At 38.5% G+C, this 17,469-nt stretch overlaps 1 protein-coding gene across 27 annotated transcripts in view; it reads left to right on the top strand.

Annotated features, from left to right (window-relative positions):
* The window catches only part of SSBP2 (single stranded DNA binding protein 2), a gene marked incomplete at both ends in the record, with an annotated part of 187,660 nt that overhangs the window by 49,871 nt on the left and 120,320 nt on the right, over nt 1-17,469 (top strand). For 24 of the 27 annotated variants that reach the window (XM_082013168.1, XM_082013164.1, XM_082013173.1 and 21 more), the window contains 2 exons: nt 637-698; nt 2,378-2,462. The exons of the other annotated variants lie outside the window; for them this stretch is intronic. In XM_082013168.1, the coding sequence (XP_081869294.1) occupies nt 637-698; nt 2,378-2,462 (147 nt within the window). The remainder of the gene's footprint in view (nt 1-636; nt 699-2,377; nt 2,463-17,469) is intronic. 27 annotated transcript variants of the gene reach the window in all.

Genomic DNA, 17,469 nt, shown 5'->3' with positions numbered 1-17,469 from the left:
AAGTCATAGGCAGTATATCTCTGTTCAGGAGAGGTTGCCAGCGCAGACAAGCCAAGCCAAACTAGCTTTACATTTTCACTGAGTGGTGGGAGATGGGGTTATAATTCTGATGCTGCTCGTATTTGCCACATTACCTCTAAGAGTAAAGCACTCCTTGAGGATTATAAAACACTGGCTTGCTTTGGATGCGGAGGGAAGACTGCCACCTGCTGAACCAGTAACATCAGTTCTGCGTCTTCTGTGTTTTCCTTCGTGCAAACTGGAGAATCTTTAGATCATGTTAAGGGGACTTTTTAACACTTTGGGGTTTTTGGCCATGTATTTTTGACCTTAAAATAATGCGTGTCTCAGTGGTAGACTGGCACAAAGTAGATCATTAATAAAGTTGTATTCGGCATAAAAAAAAAAAAATTCTAAAATATGCTTTCCTAGAGTAAGAAAAGCATATTTTAAGTATCAAATATGTTAATAAGTGTAATAAAGTAATATGGCTATCCAGATTGATGATGATAAAGCCTTCCATAACTACGAAATCTTTTCTTCTTTTCCTTTTTGCTATCAGCCTGAATTATGTAATGCATTTTAGTCACAGTGATCACAAACATGTACATGTCTGTTTTTATTGTTTTGTTTTAGATAAGATGGGAAAAAAACATCACACTGGGGGAGCCCCCAGGATTCTTGCATTCATGGTGGTGGTAAGTATCAATTTGCTTTTCCTCTGATTTTTTAGAATGTCGACTGCTAGTTCCAGCAGCTGGAGGCAAGAAATTCCAGTGAGCATTGTAAAAGGAATGTGAAGATGAGGATCAACAACCATTTTCTTGTTAAGGAATGAAGGAACAGAAAATTGGCTATAGAAAAAGATAGAGATATTAGATACAGGAAAATAAATATTGCATAGTGCATTGAATAAGAAAGCATCTTTGGAAACAGGTGGCTTGCATTTCTTTCTTCACTGCCTTCCAGTAAATTGTGCATTTAGGAGATCATTCTACATATCCTAAATAACTGCATTCGAAAAAAACAGTATATACAGAGACTGTGCATGTAGATGTGAACTTCCTCAGTCATCAGTCCACATTCTAGTCATGGGAATAGCATATGAAAGTAAGTATCTGAACCCAAGCTACCAGCCTTTTAGAGAGGCAGCGTGCATTAACATGGGCTTGGTGCTGCAATGTCTGCATTTGCACAGTTTCTCTCAGCTCAGAATATGGGTAGACACAGGGTTGACTTGTAATTTTTTATGCATGATACCATTTGCTTATATACACTGGCGTGCAGAGACACGTTTGTGTGTGTAGAGTTCCCAAGGAGAAAAGGGTGCTCATAGTTACTGCTATTTAGTCATGGTATTTATTAGTTGTCACATGATTTTAATACATCCAATATGCTTGTGTTTGAAAGAACACGAAATACAGATGCTATGTCCAACTGTCAGGAGTACAAGAATTTAAAAGTTTTAAAGTGGCCCCATTCGAACCCAAATGATTTGTACAGCTGCAAGGAAAGTGGCATATTCTTCATTGACCTTTCTTTCATAGATTTTATATATGTGGTGGAAGCCTGGCAAGGAGAACATGTTCCTTGTATGTCTGCATTATCGTTAATTTTGATCATCTGCAGCAGAGTGCTCAAATTTTCTACAATTCCTTAGTATGGTGCTGGATTAAGCTATAGAGGATTAAGCCTAAAACAATAAAGAAACGCTATGAAACTCGTAAGAAATTTTATTCATTGGATTGTTCTAGCACACACATAATTTCTTTCCAGAAACTTTGTGTTAGAACTGATTTGTATATAACTATTTGAAGAGGGTTAGGGGGGAGACTGGTGGGAGCATCATAATTTTCTTTTACTCTTCATAACTCAAGAACATACTCATCTATTTCCTACTCTTCTCCATACACCTGTTTCTCTGGGAACTTTTGTTTAAAGCACAGTATTGGACCTTGGAAGAACTCCCAATTTTTTTTCCAGTTTCTTGCCTTTTCATGCTATTATGAGTCTGTCCCTTTCCATGCTATGTGGAAGTTAATTGCAGCAGTCGACAGAGGGATGAGGTTAAATGCAGGGTTTTAGTAATATGCTTTAGACCCTTAAACCTTGTATGTTAGACTACTTTCTTGCTCGGTATACAGTGGTATTAAAGGAATACAGCACTACTTGCCTTGGAGAATCGATAGCAGGATTGGATTCTTCATAGGTATTTTACAAAACTAAGTGATTTCACAAAGGTGTTTTCGTCCCTTGGCAAGGAGGTGATATGTGTGTTTCTGTATATCAACATGCATGTATGGTGTGCGTACGCCATAAAATCTGCACGAGTGTTACAATGATTTTCTCACCATTTCTGTAACTTCTTAACTTGCAGTGTATTCTGGGATCTCTACTGTGCAGCTCCAGAAAGACGAGAAACATGTGAACATTCAAGTGAAGCAAAAGCCTTTCATGACTATGTAAGTTTTGTCTGTCTTTACCACGCTTTTATTAATTGTATGTATAAATGTGATAGAAAAGTATTTTGGTCATATAGGTGGTGTCAGTCTTACATAACTAACTTTCGGTTTTCTGGGGATGCCTTAGAATTGGGAGTTGCTAATTCTGTGATTACCCAGCACCATATGGAAAACTCCTGGAAGCCATCTCAGAGATCAAAGTGCAGTGCCATGTGTTAATGCAGAATGAAGAATGTCCTTCTGTCTGTCCCCCACAGACACATCAGGCTGGTCACAAAGGCACAGGGCAAATGGAAGCACAGATATGTCCTGTCCAAATATCCATACTCTATTGACGCTGAAGAAAAGGTTATTCAGTAGATGGAATTTATCATCTAGCTCCTGTCAGGACTATACTGACTTAAAGTGTGATTGTTCTTGGTGGTTTTGTATCCTCAAGTAGGTACTTTTCATCAGTGTAATAAACATGTAAGCGTCACAGAACAAGTTAAATGCAAAATCATCTGGTCCAAGAGAACGGGAAGAATAAAGGGCAAAAGTATTACACCAATTTTGATGCCTTTGAGACTTAGTTCAAAACACAGCAGGGAGTTTGGTGGTGTTTTGCCTGCAAAACTTGTAATAATAAAAAAGTAGTTCTAGAAACTAGATTCTAAAACATTGCAACAGTTACATTCCTGTTTCTGCATTCTCATAATGTAAATGGAGCACTCCAGAAATGTAGAATTGCATTCCAGAGTTGGGATGGAATTTGGCTTCCTTCTGCGATGTCAGCTCCTCTCCATCCGGTGATTTCATTTTTACTGACAAAATCGGTAGGAGGCTGACCACTCTGAGTTTATTGTTCAGTTAGGCCATTCATGTAGTCTAAAGAGAGAAGATAACTTTCTCACGGTACAACTCTGAAACCTCTTTCCTTGAGTGTTTTCCAGGTCTTTCTCAAAAATACTGTCTATTTACTGCAGGAAAATATTTTTACAAATAAAATTAAAATTAGACTGCCTTGGCCTTTTGTGTCTTACAAACATAAATTTGGAAAAATGGAAATGAATCAGCTAAGTGACCATTCTCTGTTGTCATAATCTGATAATGTCTTAGCATCCCACAGTATGTGAGCTAGTGGTGATCTTGCCTTACTTGTTGTTAACAATGAGTTACGTTGTAAATGCACTATTAACTCTGTTAGAACTGTTCAGCATATTTTACTTAGAAACTAATGCCACTTTAATACCCTGTTCTTGGTGGTTAAATTATGAGGCTAATTGGTAAAGGAGCTTGGACAATTTTGCACAGTCGCGTCTGGGCTACATTGATTACTAGTTGTAATTAATAAAAAAGAAGTGTCAGAGAGAGGAACAAAGTTATAAGGAACTTTTCCACCCACAGAAATGCTAAGGTCAACCAACTTGGTAAAGCATATTCCTCAAAATAAAAATTAAGTAACTCTTGCACATGTAATTGCTGCAATCTTTTTCACCTGTTCTGTTTTAAATACACAATTGTTGTAAAAATACAATATTTCACTGTTGTTTTGAATTGTTGTTATAAGAGCAAGGTTTAATTCCCCACTGAAGGAGAAATAGCTTATGACTGCAGGGAATGGCATTAGTGAATTAAATTTGTGGAGATCAAAATCCACAGTACAACAGTTGACTTCAGTGGGGGACAATGTGCTCTCAAAATATAATATGTATAACAAATGACAAAAATCTGAAACCTGTAAATGTTGTGAAACAATTTTGAAACATGATGATCAGCAAGAGGAAATTTTCAATGGAAAAATACTTGGAAATCTAAAAAGGAGTGGAATCCACAATCCTTTACACTCATAAGAGTTTCACTGATCAGTAAGTTCTAAATTTTGAGGTATACTAAGAAGAAGTTAAGAATTAAAAAGAATCTAAATTTTAAGGGATACTAAGAATCAACAGATGAATCAAAAGAATGTCAAACAAAAAAATATTGTCTTAACATCACCCTTGTAGCATTTCTCACTTCTACAGGTCTTGAAATATTACATGGCCTTATTGCTCTGTTCGGTCTCCATTATGATGTGTATTGTCATAATTAAAAAAAAAAGAGAAAATACTCAAATGAGTTCTGTGTGTGATACAATTTTGTGATTGAATGTTTAAGTTATTGTACAAAGTCGTGTTTGATGAAGGAAAAATAAAATCATGGTATGCTTCTATATGCACATCAATCTGTGTTAAGACAGGATGAATGTTTATTTTAGAAATAAATTGGTTTATTTCAGAAATTAATTCACCAGGTATTTCTAAAAACGCTTCTCTCTCAATCTTTTAAGGTGACGGGAAGAGCTAGCTTTTGCATTATTATTGTCACAGTTGAGATAAACTTGTCTAATATCTAGCAAGACTCATAGTGCTCCTTAGCGTGATGTGCTTTTTGCTTAGTAAGGCAGTCTGCATCATGATAAGTGCAAACTTTGAGAATCTCACATGTATTTAATAGTTCATGAGTGTATTGTTCACTCATGAGTGTATTGTACACTCAAGAACATGACAAATCATTACAAAATACAGCCAAGCATATTTCACAGTAGAGGAAGATGAGCACTTATTAAGTTAAATCCTTTGTAGTGTTTTGCCGTTGACTCCAGAGGGGTCAAAATTCCATCATCAGTGAAGACCATCAGAGAGCAGGTTCCTGGATTCTTGCTTCACCATCAGGTTGAGGCATCTGGTAAATCAAAACTCTGCTGTTAAATTGCAGGTCAAGTAATAAAGCATTTGTAGCTGCATTGTCATATCTGAAAACTGTAATTATTGAGTACAAAAAGCACAGAAGGCTTGTTTATTAATTCATACTAGCAATTCAGAATTTTTTATTAGGTATGTGTTCTACTTCACGTAAGAAAAATCGTTCTTGCTGAAGATGTGAGTGATCTGGTTACACCATACATGTCATGTTTAACACTAAGTAGGCTGAATTAGCTGAACCAGTATCTTGTCTGTCTTTGCTTTTGTGAAGAGAGAAGCATTTAAAAATGTTTGGTGGAGGAGGAAAGCACTTGCAGATGATTTAATGATTTATGAAATACTGCTGTCTCAGTCAACGTAGTTGCAAGTCAATCTGGAACACAAACAGATTAACTCATAAAAAGGATAGATACAAGTAAGGTTTGTTTTTTTTAAGTTTACTTGAAGTTCTACAGTATCTTAACTGCAGTTGCAAAAATAATGCTATTTGGCAGCCCTCTCCCTCCCTCTTCTCTGACAATGCATTTTTGAGAGATAGGGTTCATTTCATTGTTTACTTTGCCATAAGATTTCATGTGCTTTGCTTGTCGTTGAATACCATCAAATATCTGCAGTTGCACTTTGTACATCTGCAATATACTTGGGTGAGAAGACTTGCAGGATCTTTCTTGGACTCTGCTGTACTGAAAAAGAGTGCATATGGAGTTTCCTGTAATATCAACTGCCTAATCAGGCAAACTGAGTCTTAACCTGTGTATGCCTATCAGTTTGTGCCACTGAGTCTCTTCTTGACTATTTGTGTAAAATAACAGTAAACCCAAATTCTTTTGGGTAACTATTATTTAAATTTTCTGATACATATGTGTGTACACGTTTCTTTATGCAGAAGCATCCCCATTCTGCAGAGAAAGGTTTTGGAAGTACTGTTCCATTGTGTTTGGATTGTACTAATACAACTTTTGATTTTTACCGAGCTAGTGAGAGGAGGAGTCTTTCATGTCTGACAGCAGGAACATGAAGTGACTCAAGGTCGAGGCTGTAACTGCTTGCTCTACTAAAAATGCTCATCTCACTAAAAATCCAATAAATAGAAAAGCAGCAGCCTATTCTGGTTTTAAAAGGAAGTTTTTCTATGCTTATCCTGAGGTTAAGTATTTGCAGCTTCTCCTTCTATTATCTAAAAGGGATTCTGTTGTTATTTTCTATTGAGATTTGCAGTTGGAAGTGTTTTCTTCTGAGTGAACAAGGTTCTGAACTCATTAGGTACATTTATATAATATATTTTAGGCTTGAAAAGATGCATGTCATGAAAGTGCGTACGCTGGATCAGGGAGATAGGTTCTGGCCTTGAAGTTTTAATGTAAATGATACAGAGTTAGAAATTGTTTAGATTTCAGGTAACTCAGGAAGGAAAACAGGTGCTCACTTAGCCTGTTGATGTTGCAGGCGTTTCAGTAGGAGTAGCTTATCTGAAGCAGAAAAGCCCCCATGTTTCTTTTCCAGGTACCTATTACTTTTCCTGGAGGAAAACTTCTCCATGCTTTGAAGTCTTGTGAAAAATCATTTATGTGGATGCTCTGAGACAAATTTTAGTCTTCACCGTAGAATGGGTTTTTCTTTCTTCACAGAAAAGGAATTCTAAAGGAATACTCTTTATCTCTGTGGTTAAGATCTTGTTCCTCTGGGCTTTGGACTGAGATCTTCTGTTGAGAGAAGCATGTTCCAACGTGCATGTTGTTCCTTCCCTTTTTCCGCTTCTTTCCAAGCTGAAAATGTACTTGGTTAAAAGGGGAAATAAAACATAAACCTTGTGATTTCTTGGAGAAGATGGATTTTTAGCAGCACCCCTACCAGTAAACTTCTGACTGCCACAAGTGACCATTCTCCTCTTTCTCAGGCCTGGCCATTCATTCACCTCTCTGGACCCTGGGTTTGGTGGGTTGGTACCTGAAAAGTTCTTTCCAACAAGATGATTTCTTTACATAATGGTTAAGATCTTTTTACAGTCCAGAAGTTCCTGAGCCTCTCTCTCACCCTGCTTACAATGGAAATTCTTCCATGTGGTGTTGGTGCAAAGAGAGATCTATTAATTCTCACAAGTAGCTATAGTGAAATCTTGATTATTTTCCAGGTAAGGTTTTATTAGTGTCTTCTCCACAGCTCTTTGAAAGATTACTTCTGGTATGAGTAAGTGTGTCTTGTTTGTTTTTATGGCTCCCAAAAGAATGCCAGGTAATTCACAGGATAAGAAAAAAAGACGCATTCATTGCCTTGCATGCTGTACAGTCTCATCTGGTATCACATTTCCACCTGACTTGTTAGCACATTTTAATAGTGAGCTGTATGGTGGGGAGCTTAGCTTTACCTGAAGGTTGTAGGGTATATTAAAGATTATGCTATAATCAGTCCTGTCCAGATTATTCCTTTTAAAGGTTATAGTGATATGAATCAAATTTTTCTGGAAGTTATTTGGCATAGTGTTTGGATGTTTGAGATAGTTGATCAATCTCTTTGTGAGTCTTTCATAAGAATACGTTGGGTCTCTGCATTTATTGCTGTATTTTGTGGGGAAAAAAAATTGAATTCTAAATCTGATTTCCAGCTATTTGTTTCCGTGGAGAATGCATGTTAACATCTTCTGCGTAAAACAAAAATCAAAACAAGAGCTCCCCATCATCCCCAAAGAGCGATCAAAGATAATCTACAAAGTGCTGGATTCAGTGTCAGTCATGGGATGAATGCCAAATTGTATTGCCATGGGATCATGAAATATATGGGTCTAATGAATGAGACGAACAGATTTCAGATCTCTGAGCAAATAGCCTTCCTGCAAATTCAGGAGAACCTCTCTCCGTTACTTTCTTTGGTTTTGAGGTTCTCCATGGTCCAGTGGACTGTTGTTAGAAGCAGAGGTTCCCAGGCACAGTTCTGTCTGATTTCCTTTGACTGAGGAGTATGTGTGATACCCTGCATAGTTTGTACTTGGCCTGCTTTGCTCAGTAATGATAAAGGACTGTTGTACCAAAGGCGATGCTTCCAAGTTACCTATTAATTCCTTACATGAGTTATGAAAACTTGTGGAGGGCCCTTTGCATGTTTACTGGTGATCACTGTATCTGTAATTTCACCTTCAGAATATGTTCTTTAGACATCCTACTATGTAGATACTACCTGCGTTCACCTGGAAAACAGGTTATTTCCTAAAACTAGAAAACATATCTTTTAGGTGCTCATAGCATTCTTTTCATAAGTAATATGAAAGTGAAAATCATCCCCTTCCATACAGTCATCATAAAACAATATCCTTTGCTTTTTTTGTAAATTACATTAATTTTTAAATATGACTGAAGCACCTTTCTTTACTGCTCTCTTCATTCCACTGAGGTCATGTCTCACTTCCCAGTGTTCAGGTATATATATAGTAAAATGTATTCTTAGCTATGAAGGCTAGAAGGAGGCTAAGGAAGTCTGGCATTTGCTTTGAGTTTCTGTATCTGAACACATTAAGTAAATCCAGATGGTTAAAGACTGCACTGGTCTATTAGAAAAATAAAATGAACAATTAATAAAGCATTTTTCATGCAGAATACTCTGTTAGTGTCTCACAAGGTGATAAGTCCTTGGCTTTCTGATGTGCAACCAAAAAGCTGTAAATCTGATAAAAGTGATAAATGTTTAGAATTCTTACCTTTCTTTAGTTGTCAGTTGTGGGGGAACACTGGTATAAAAGGAGGTGAGTATCTTTATTGGAGGAGAATACTTATTAGAAGGTTTGGAGAGGACAGTGTGTTTGGTGCACACAATCTGAGAGTCTTGTACAATGGTATTGTCAGAATTGTACACAGGCTAGCTTAACTTTTTCAGTCTCTTCAGTTCCTTAATTTTATTGCTTAGTAGATGTTTATTGCTTAGTAGATGCAATTGTGTGGAAAGGATTAATTAAAAGCATGCTCCAGCCCCCAGGCAAAGTAGGCATCACTTTCTGCAAAACTGCATTGACTTGTATCAGGATTTGGTCCATGTATTATAGGTGAATCTCAAAATGTTGCACTGTTATCTCCAAGACTATGAAACTCTTCAGAAATTTTCCAAGTTGAGAAACTGGTACTTTCCTTGGATTTTAGAGACCCCTTTTGCAAGAAAATACAGATTTATTTTCTTCCTGTTTTCTGTTAATAAACCCCCCTAAAAAATTCTCATTCTCACATTTCTATGAAGAAGGAAGATGTGCTTGTTCTGCTCCTATCATCCTTCTCCATCATTCCTTCCCATAAATTATTGGATAATACAATGATTAGATTTTAACTGCTCTGTGTCACAAATGTTAATTGTAAGCTCTGATAGAGAAATGTGTTGTTTCGTACAGTCTGCAGAATTTTTTCTCTTTACAGAGGTAATTGCACAGGTAAATTTGTGCTGTGCTTCTATTTTAATGTAAGAACTAACCCATTTGCTTTAGTGAGGAAAAGCAACATTTCCTCCCCAAAATTTCAAGACTTCTCCTTTGAGTGGAGATTTAATTTTCTGAGAATTTAGAAGTAAAATGGTTAATTAGTTTGAGTTAAGTGGAAGCCTCTGGCAGTATAAGAAACCACCATCTCCCCTGAAGGCAGTTGAGCTCCTCTTTCATGGTTCCCAGAGGGAGGCAGTGGACATGTTGAAAGAGTGCCGCTTTTCTAAGAACCGTTTTACGCTTCATTTTCATTGGAAACAATAGCTGATAACAGCCTTTCTAATGAGGGGAGGCTTTCTGGGAATGTTCTAGGCAAAAAAAAAAGTATTTATTTAGACTAGAGCACCAGAAGGGTTTATATATACATTATATGTAAACTCATGCCAAATTTACAAAATGGGACAAAACTTTGTTTTCTTATGCTTGGAGGAAAGGGGATGTGGGGATTCAACAAGTTAAGGGAGAAGTCAGTGGTTTCAGAGATAATGTGGAGTGCACAGGATGAGGTAGAAGTCAAAAGATTAAGGGAAGTGGGTGGAATGGTCAAGCTGCATTGCAGCCTTCCAGGGGAGTTTAGTTTTTACAATATTCAGGTAAAATCTGATTGTAAAATTATTTTTTATTGTTGATAGACACGTTGTTAAATTACTACATGTTCTGGTCTATAATAGATTTCTCCATGGGTTCACTTCTCTGTGTTTTGAAGTCTGGGGCTTTCTTTATAATTAAAATAAAACCAAGGCACTTCTGCTCTGAAGTTATGACTATGTTATGACATATGCCTGGAAGAGGGCTCCCATGGAAATTTTTGACCAGTTCAGTGGAAATCCCAGGATACTGCAATTCTTTTTTTCCTGCTTGGTTGTTCTGATGAACAGTGATTAACTTCAGCCATTTCTCAAAGTGATGTTGTTAAATGTATCTTTGTGTAAAATTTCATGCAATACTCCTGATGTATTTGGAATAGAACCCTGCCGATGCAAATTTTAATTTTCCTTTTTTTTCGGTTTGCTATAATGGATTATTTATGCTACCACAGTGGAAGTTGTATTACAGTTTAAGTTTTAAGCTTCATAATTTGGAGTGAACTTAGAATATTTTTAACCAAGATTTCAATGGAGAGAGGATGTTTTTTCTTTTACAAATGGAAACACTTCTTACGCATATACACATTTCATGGCGTGCATTTTAATAATTTGATATATGAAAGTATAAACCTTGTGGATTTTGGATACTTCCTCAAAAATTGTAGAAACTACTTCTTTTGGATTTATTTTGCTTTTAAGAATGAGAAGATACATCCGACCGTGAATTTAAGTAGCATGCCTTTAAAAATATCCTGTTTCTCAACTTCTAGTAGTTGTATTTTAAAACATGGTATTTACCACTGTTGACATACATATCATTCTTATTCATTGCATAGTGTATGAAGTATGTTTTTACAGTGCTCCAGAAAGTTGTTAAAGGAAGTTAAGTTGTAGCTTAGTAACATTGGGAATATTAAATTGACTAACAAATGCTCTGAATTTAGAGTAAAGATCTTCTGACATTAATATTTAACACTGATAGTGCCTGGTGCTTTACATCAATAAAGTACTGAACAAACATATGATCAATAGAGAGCAAATGTTGGATTAAAGTCTTGCACTGCACTCTCTTCCTCCCCCTTGGTATTCTTTCTTCTGATGCTTTATTCTCCATACTAGGATTTCATCTGATGTTTATAATGCTAAATGATTGGGGTAGCCTTCTATTAAGTGTTTGCATTTAGCAGTTCCAATTTTGCTAGTGATATTTCTCTGTGAGCTAATTACGAGAGGGTACTCTGAGAACTCTACAAAGGTGTGTGCATCTGTATGTTGCAATACGTTTGTCTCCACCAGAAGGATATAGTGCAAGCCAGTACTACATTGATGTAAAGCATTTTTCTTTGTCCGATACCCAGTATTTATGCAGATTTGAGGCACTTTGCCTAAATATTCCTCTTTAGCCTCATAAAAAGTAAAAGTGAAAGTGAGTCTTATTTCTGCACAATATGCCAAACCTGAATTTTGTAATAAGCTCAACTGCTCTGTTAATACGTCTAAGTGACTCATTTCAGACTTGCTTAACACATGCCTAGAAAAACCAAAGACTTGTAACTTCCATCTGCTCCCTAATATGATGAAAGATGAATCCTGAAGATCACAAATTGCGGGAGAGATGCAGCTCTTAATAAGAACAGCTGAACAACAAATGCCTTACAAAAGTCTGTGAAAAATGAAGTAATGAGGAGAAAAGGCAGGGAAACCTCTTGAGGGAACATGGATATCCATGGCTGACTAGAACTGTCACATCCAAACATTACACTAACTATGAAATGCACATTATATAACACGAGTCATAGGGAACAGATAATAGACTTTTTGAATTTTCTACCAAATTAATGCCTTAATATTACAAGCAATTGTGCTAACATGGATTCTTGAGCTTGCAACAGAATGTTTTAGTGAGAAGAAATGTTGTGCAGCTCTCCGTATTAGAATATGTTTTGCAAATGAGGTTTTGAAAACTTGTTTCTTGTTTTAAAATCTTTCCAGTCTAGATATGTTCTTAGCCACTGAAAATACATAAACCTTCACTGTATATAAATAGAGCATTTCAGTCCTCTGTATAGTATTGCAGGAAAAAAACATACATACATGTGTACCTAGAGAAAAATGGAGATTGTGGCATAATGAAGGAGAATCAAAATTAAGTTTGACTTAAGGTGAAAATCTGCTTTGCACTTTCTTATTGTAGGTTTTTCTCCTTGTGACCTCTCCTTAACTTCAGTGGGCATCTCTTACGTGCTGTCACAGTAACATCCACAAACTAGAATTACGCCAGTTAGTGAGGATGCCTGTAACAAAACTCAAATGCAGTGGTCTGTAACCCATCAGAGGCTAATTTACCCTGCCAAGGAAGTAGTATTCTGCATAATTCACACCAGAAGAGGTGCATGACCTGTCTAGTTTACTAGAGACAAAAGGAAAAGGAAGAAAAAACTCATTATAAGGTATATGACAAATACTATGTTCTGAGCCATAGTTCTGCTTTCAGATCTGATATCCATAAATATATTGCAAACCTGAAATTTTAGCCTATGAAATGTACAAAGTTCTTAACTATAAAATAATATAGTTGGAATATAATCCATCAGGCAAGTTTTAGTGTCTTTTTTGTTTTGAGAGGGAAAAAGTATACAGAATAGCATATATGCGTATAGTGGAGTATGATGTTACAACGCATAAATCAATTTTATATGATGAAGATTTGCAGTGAGATTTGTAAAGGCTGACACTTGAATCCCTGTGGAGCATGACCTCATTGACTTTATCACAGATCTACACGAATGTTGTGAATTGCCCATACAGATCTGATGGCAGGATCAGGGACTTTTGGCCCTAATCTGGCAAACCATTTCATGGTCAAGTAGTGTTGTATGTGTGAATACGCTCATTAAACCCGCCTATATGTTTGAGGTATCAGGATCATAGGAAACAGTGTGAACACAGTGGGTTTTTCTTGTTTTGTTTTTTCCCTGAAGAGCCATGCGCAAAAACCCTCTTCTGTGTTCCTCTGTGGTGAAGAAAAGCTTTAGATTTCTAAGGACAAAACTGTGTTGAAGATACATGGACAACTCTTATGTATCACTGTAGAAAGCTTTTTTACTCAGTCTTAGCAGTTCATTTGTATTATTTTGTTTATTTTCTCGCTATTTTCATTGTTCTACGTTATTCTGTGTACAGCAACATGGTGTTTTCTGACTCCCATTGCCAATTGCTTTATTTTTCTTGCTTCAGCTGCTTTCTCCCTGTTGTTATATGGAGGACATGTGGTGAAGTGGGAACTGATGGATCACAAGAGTACAGCTCCTACCACTCCTAAGTCAGATCCAGCTGCTGTCTTGGCTTTCACTTGTTCAGAACAGTTTACTTTCTGCTAGTTGGATAGCTTAATTTAACATTTCCAGTAACTGCCCTCCTCCCTTGAAAGATAAACAAAATTAAAAATAAACAGCCTCCTACCAGCTGTTCTTTCTCTCACTGTGTGATGGCTATCCTTCGAATGTTTGTGGGATCTTCTGTCTTTCTTGATGCTCGAGAGAAAGGAGGTTTCCTCTCCCTGTCTTTGAGGAAACCTTTTCCTCTAGCATTAAGAAGGAAGTTGGGGATCTGTCAGCATCTCAGATTTCTGTATTCTCTTTGTCAGTGGGCTTTATTAACACTCGGCTGTGGTGGTCTCTTGGAGCCTGGCTACTTCCAGTAGCTAGCTGAATACTGTTAATAATTCTCAGATAGTCAATATCATTCATTCTCTGTACCCCCATGAATACTCAGTCTGGGTTTTGATACAAAGCTTCTCCCTGCTCTCTCATGTTTGAGGTTTAATCCCATGCCTTTTCAACAGTGAGACACATAGGGAAATTTGCTTTTCTTCTTAATAGGAAAAAGGGGAGCTCCTTGATATCCCTGCTGTCTTCCCTGATAATTTGCAGAATCTTCCTGTAAGAAAATTAGTATTGTTAATTCTTTTTGCAGCACTACAGTTACGCGGAGGGTTTTGTTGAAGCTTCTGTTCCCTCAATCATGTTTCTTAAATTGTACAAGGAACTAAGCTTTCATTATTTTTTAAAAATATCTTTCATAGCCTGCTTGATTGCTTAGAAAACATGACCTGAATGAATGATGGAAAATGATTACGTACCAAAAAAAGAAATTTCCCTAGTAAAGTTGACATTGTTTATAGCCCGTTTCCTGAAATCCTAGTACAAGAAAATGGTATTGAAGGAGCATCCAAGGGGGTGATTTCAAAAGAGGGCTTTAATAGGTTTTTAATGTTTAACCCTGTTAGTAGATGTCATTTCATCCCATAGTGGTAGTTCTAGAACCTGTATAATTAATAAATGTACTTTTTTCTATTACCACTAAAACACACAAACAAACGTAACTTTCAGTTTTCGTACAATATGTTTAATAATTTTATGAAGTGGAATCTGTAGTTTAAGATTCTTTAAAAAGCCTATTTTTAGTTACTTAAAATTTTCTTAAACTTCAGCTGATCAGCAGTTGCAGCTGAATTGTCCGAGTTGTCTGCTTCAGGTTAGATTCTTTTTACCCAGTACCTTTCTTCTCCTGAAGAACCTGGGGGCTCGTGGCTTAGACAGGTTTACTCTTCGCTGGGTGAGGAACTGGCTGGATGGCTGAGCCCAGAGAGTTGTGGTGAACGGCGTTAAATCCGGCTGGCGGCCGGTCACAAGCTGTGTTCCCCAGGGCTCGGTTCTGGGTCCGATCTTGTTCAGTATCTTTATTGATGATCTGGATGAGGGGATCGAGTGCTCCCTCCGGAATTTTGCAGATGACACCAAGTTGGGTGGGAGTGTTGATCTGCTGGAGGGTAGGAGGGCTCTGCAGAGGGATCTGGACAGGCTGGATCGATGGGCTGAGGTCAGCTGTATGAGGTTTAATGAGGCCAAGTGCCGGGTCCTGCACTTCAGCCAAACAACCCCATGCAGCACTACAGGCTTTGGGAGGAGTGACTGGAGAGCTGCTCGGCGGAAAGGGACCTGGGGGTGCTGGTTGACAGCCGGCTGAACATGAGCCGGCAGTGTGCCCAGGTGGCCAAGAAGGCCAACAGCATCCTGGCCTGTATCAGCAATAGTGTGGCCAGCAGGAATAGGGAAGTGATTGTGCCCCTGTACTCGGCACTGGTGAGGCCGCACCTCGAATCCTGTGTTCAGTTTTGGGCCCCTCACTACAAGAAGGATGTTGAGGTGCTGCAGCGTGTCCAGAGAAGGGCAACAAAGCTGGTGAGGGGTCTGGAGCACAAGTCTTACGAGGAGCGACTGAGGGAACTGGGGTTGTTTAGTCTGGAGGAGGCTGAGGGGAGACCTTCTTGTTCTCTACAACTACATGAAAGGGGGTTGTGGTGACAAGGGCGCTGATCTCTTCTCCCAAGTAACCAGCGATAGGATGAGAGGAAATGGCTTCAAGTTGCGCCAGGGGAGGTTTAGATTGGATATTAGGAAAAATTTCTTCTGACTGAGAAGGGTGGTCAAGCATTGGAACAGGCTGCCCAGGGAGGTGGTGGAGTCGCCATCTCTGGAACTGTTCAAAAAACATGTGGATGTGGCGCTTCAGGACATGGTTTAGGGATTATGGTGGCGCTGGATTCATGGTTGGACTTGATGATCTTGAAGGTCCTTTCCAACCTTAGTGATTCTGTGATTCTGTGATTCAGCAGAAATGGCCCTCTGAGGGTTTATAGAGATATTTCTAGATGAATGGGGGGATAGAATAAAAGAACAAATGATTGAACAGCACTCTTCCTTCCGGTGGAACCACTGCATTTTGTTGGGAGAGAAAGGAAGGGATGAGGTAGCTCACCCCCATGGCCAAAGTAATCTTTGATGATATGACGCTTCTGCATACCAGAAGCATTATTAAAGGCTGGCATCACTGTTTTGTAAATTACCTAAATACTGTATTTGTAAATATTGTCCTTGCACACAGTATACGTCTCCCTTACTACCCTCTTGTGCTACAAGGTGAAGTTGGAGGAACGTGCAGCCCAGTCCATCTGTGGAGCAAGGGTCCCAGAGAGGAAAACCCTGTGCATGATCATGTAGTTACCAAGTCATTCACCATGCTTATAGGTGATACTTGAAGGAAGAGCGGGGATTTGACATACCCAGGAGTTGTTTGAAGGAAAATGGTGCTGCCCTTCCCATAAAGCTCAGTCCTGAGTACAAGTGTTTGTCTAGTGGAGTTCTGCTGGGAATGCTTGGTTTGTGGAGCTGTACCGAGAGAAACTGCAGTCCGAGCACTGAACTGCAGAGCCACAAAAAGATGCTGCTTTGGCGAAGAAAAAGGAAGGTTAAACAACTAGAAACTTGATATTAAGAAAAGAGGCCGTGATAGCAGTTAGACGTCTCTAAAGCAACATGGTAGCAGAGCTGAGTTTTTCTAGCAGATTTTTAAAAAAATTTATTAAATAGCTATGTTTAGCTACATTGTATTTACATCCCAGAGTAGGCACACAAATTGTTTTGGCTGAAACCTTCACATCCTTCCAGAAGACCCTCTTCGACTCTACTGCAGTCTTTAAAGCATTCCTCAACATCATTTAAATCTAGGCAGCAGCTAAGCCCCACATGGCTGTTTGCTCACTCCCCCCCGATGGGATGGGGGAGAGAATGAGAAGAGTAAAAGTGAGAAGACTCATGGGTTGAGGTAAAGAATCTGTAATAGGTACAGCAAAAGCTGCGCACACAAGCAAAACAAAACAGGGAATTCATTCCACCACTCCCTATGGGCAGGCAGGTATTCAACCATCTCCAGGGAAGCAGGGCTCTGTCATGCTTAACAGTGACTTGGAAGGACAAAATGCCATTGCTCCAAACCTCCCCCCTTTCCTTCTTCGTCCCAGCTTTATATACTGAGCCTGATGTTGTATGGTCTGGGCCAGCCTGGGTCAGCTGTCCTGGCTGTGCCCCCTCCCACCTTCCTGTGCACCCCCAGCCTGCTCGCTGGCGGGGTGGTATCGAGAAGCAGAAAAGGCCTTGATTTCATGTAAGCACTGCTCAGCAGTAATAAATACATGCCTGAATTATCCACACTGTTTTCAGCACAAATCCGAAATATAGCCCTGTACTAGCTACTGTGAAGAAAATTAACTCTATCCCAGCCACAACCAGTGCAGTGACAATTTGGGATGGTCCACATTTCTGTGGATTAGACAGCCCTAACAAATGTTGCATTTACCGTTGAGCAGCCTGGGACTTCAAAACTTCAAAATAAATGAAAGGGAG

Source organism: Phaethon aethereus, assembly GCF_964289735.1.
Source record: "Phaethon aethereus genome assembly, chromosome: Z".
Classification (NCBI taxonomy): domain Eukaryota; kingdom Metazoa; phylum Chordata; class Aves; order Phaethontiformes; family Phaethontidae; genus Phaethon; species Phaethon aethereus.
This window is presented reverse-complemented; position numbering and strand designations above follow the sequence as displayed.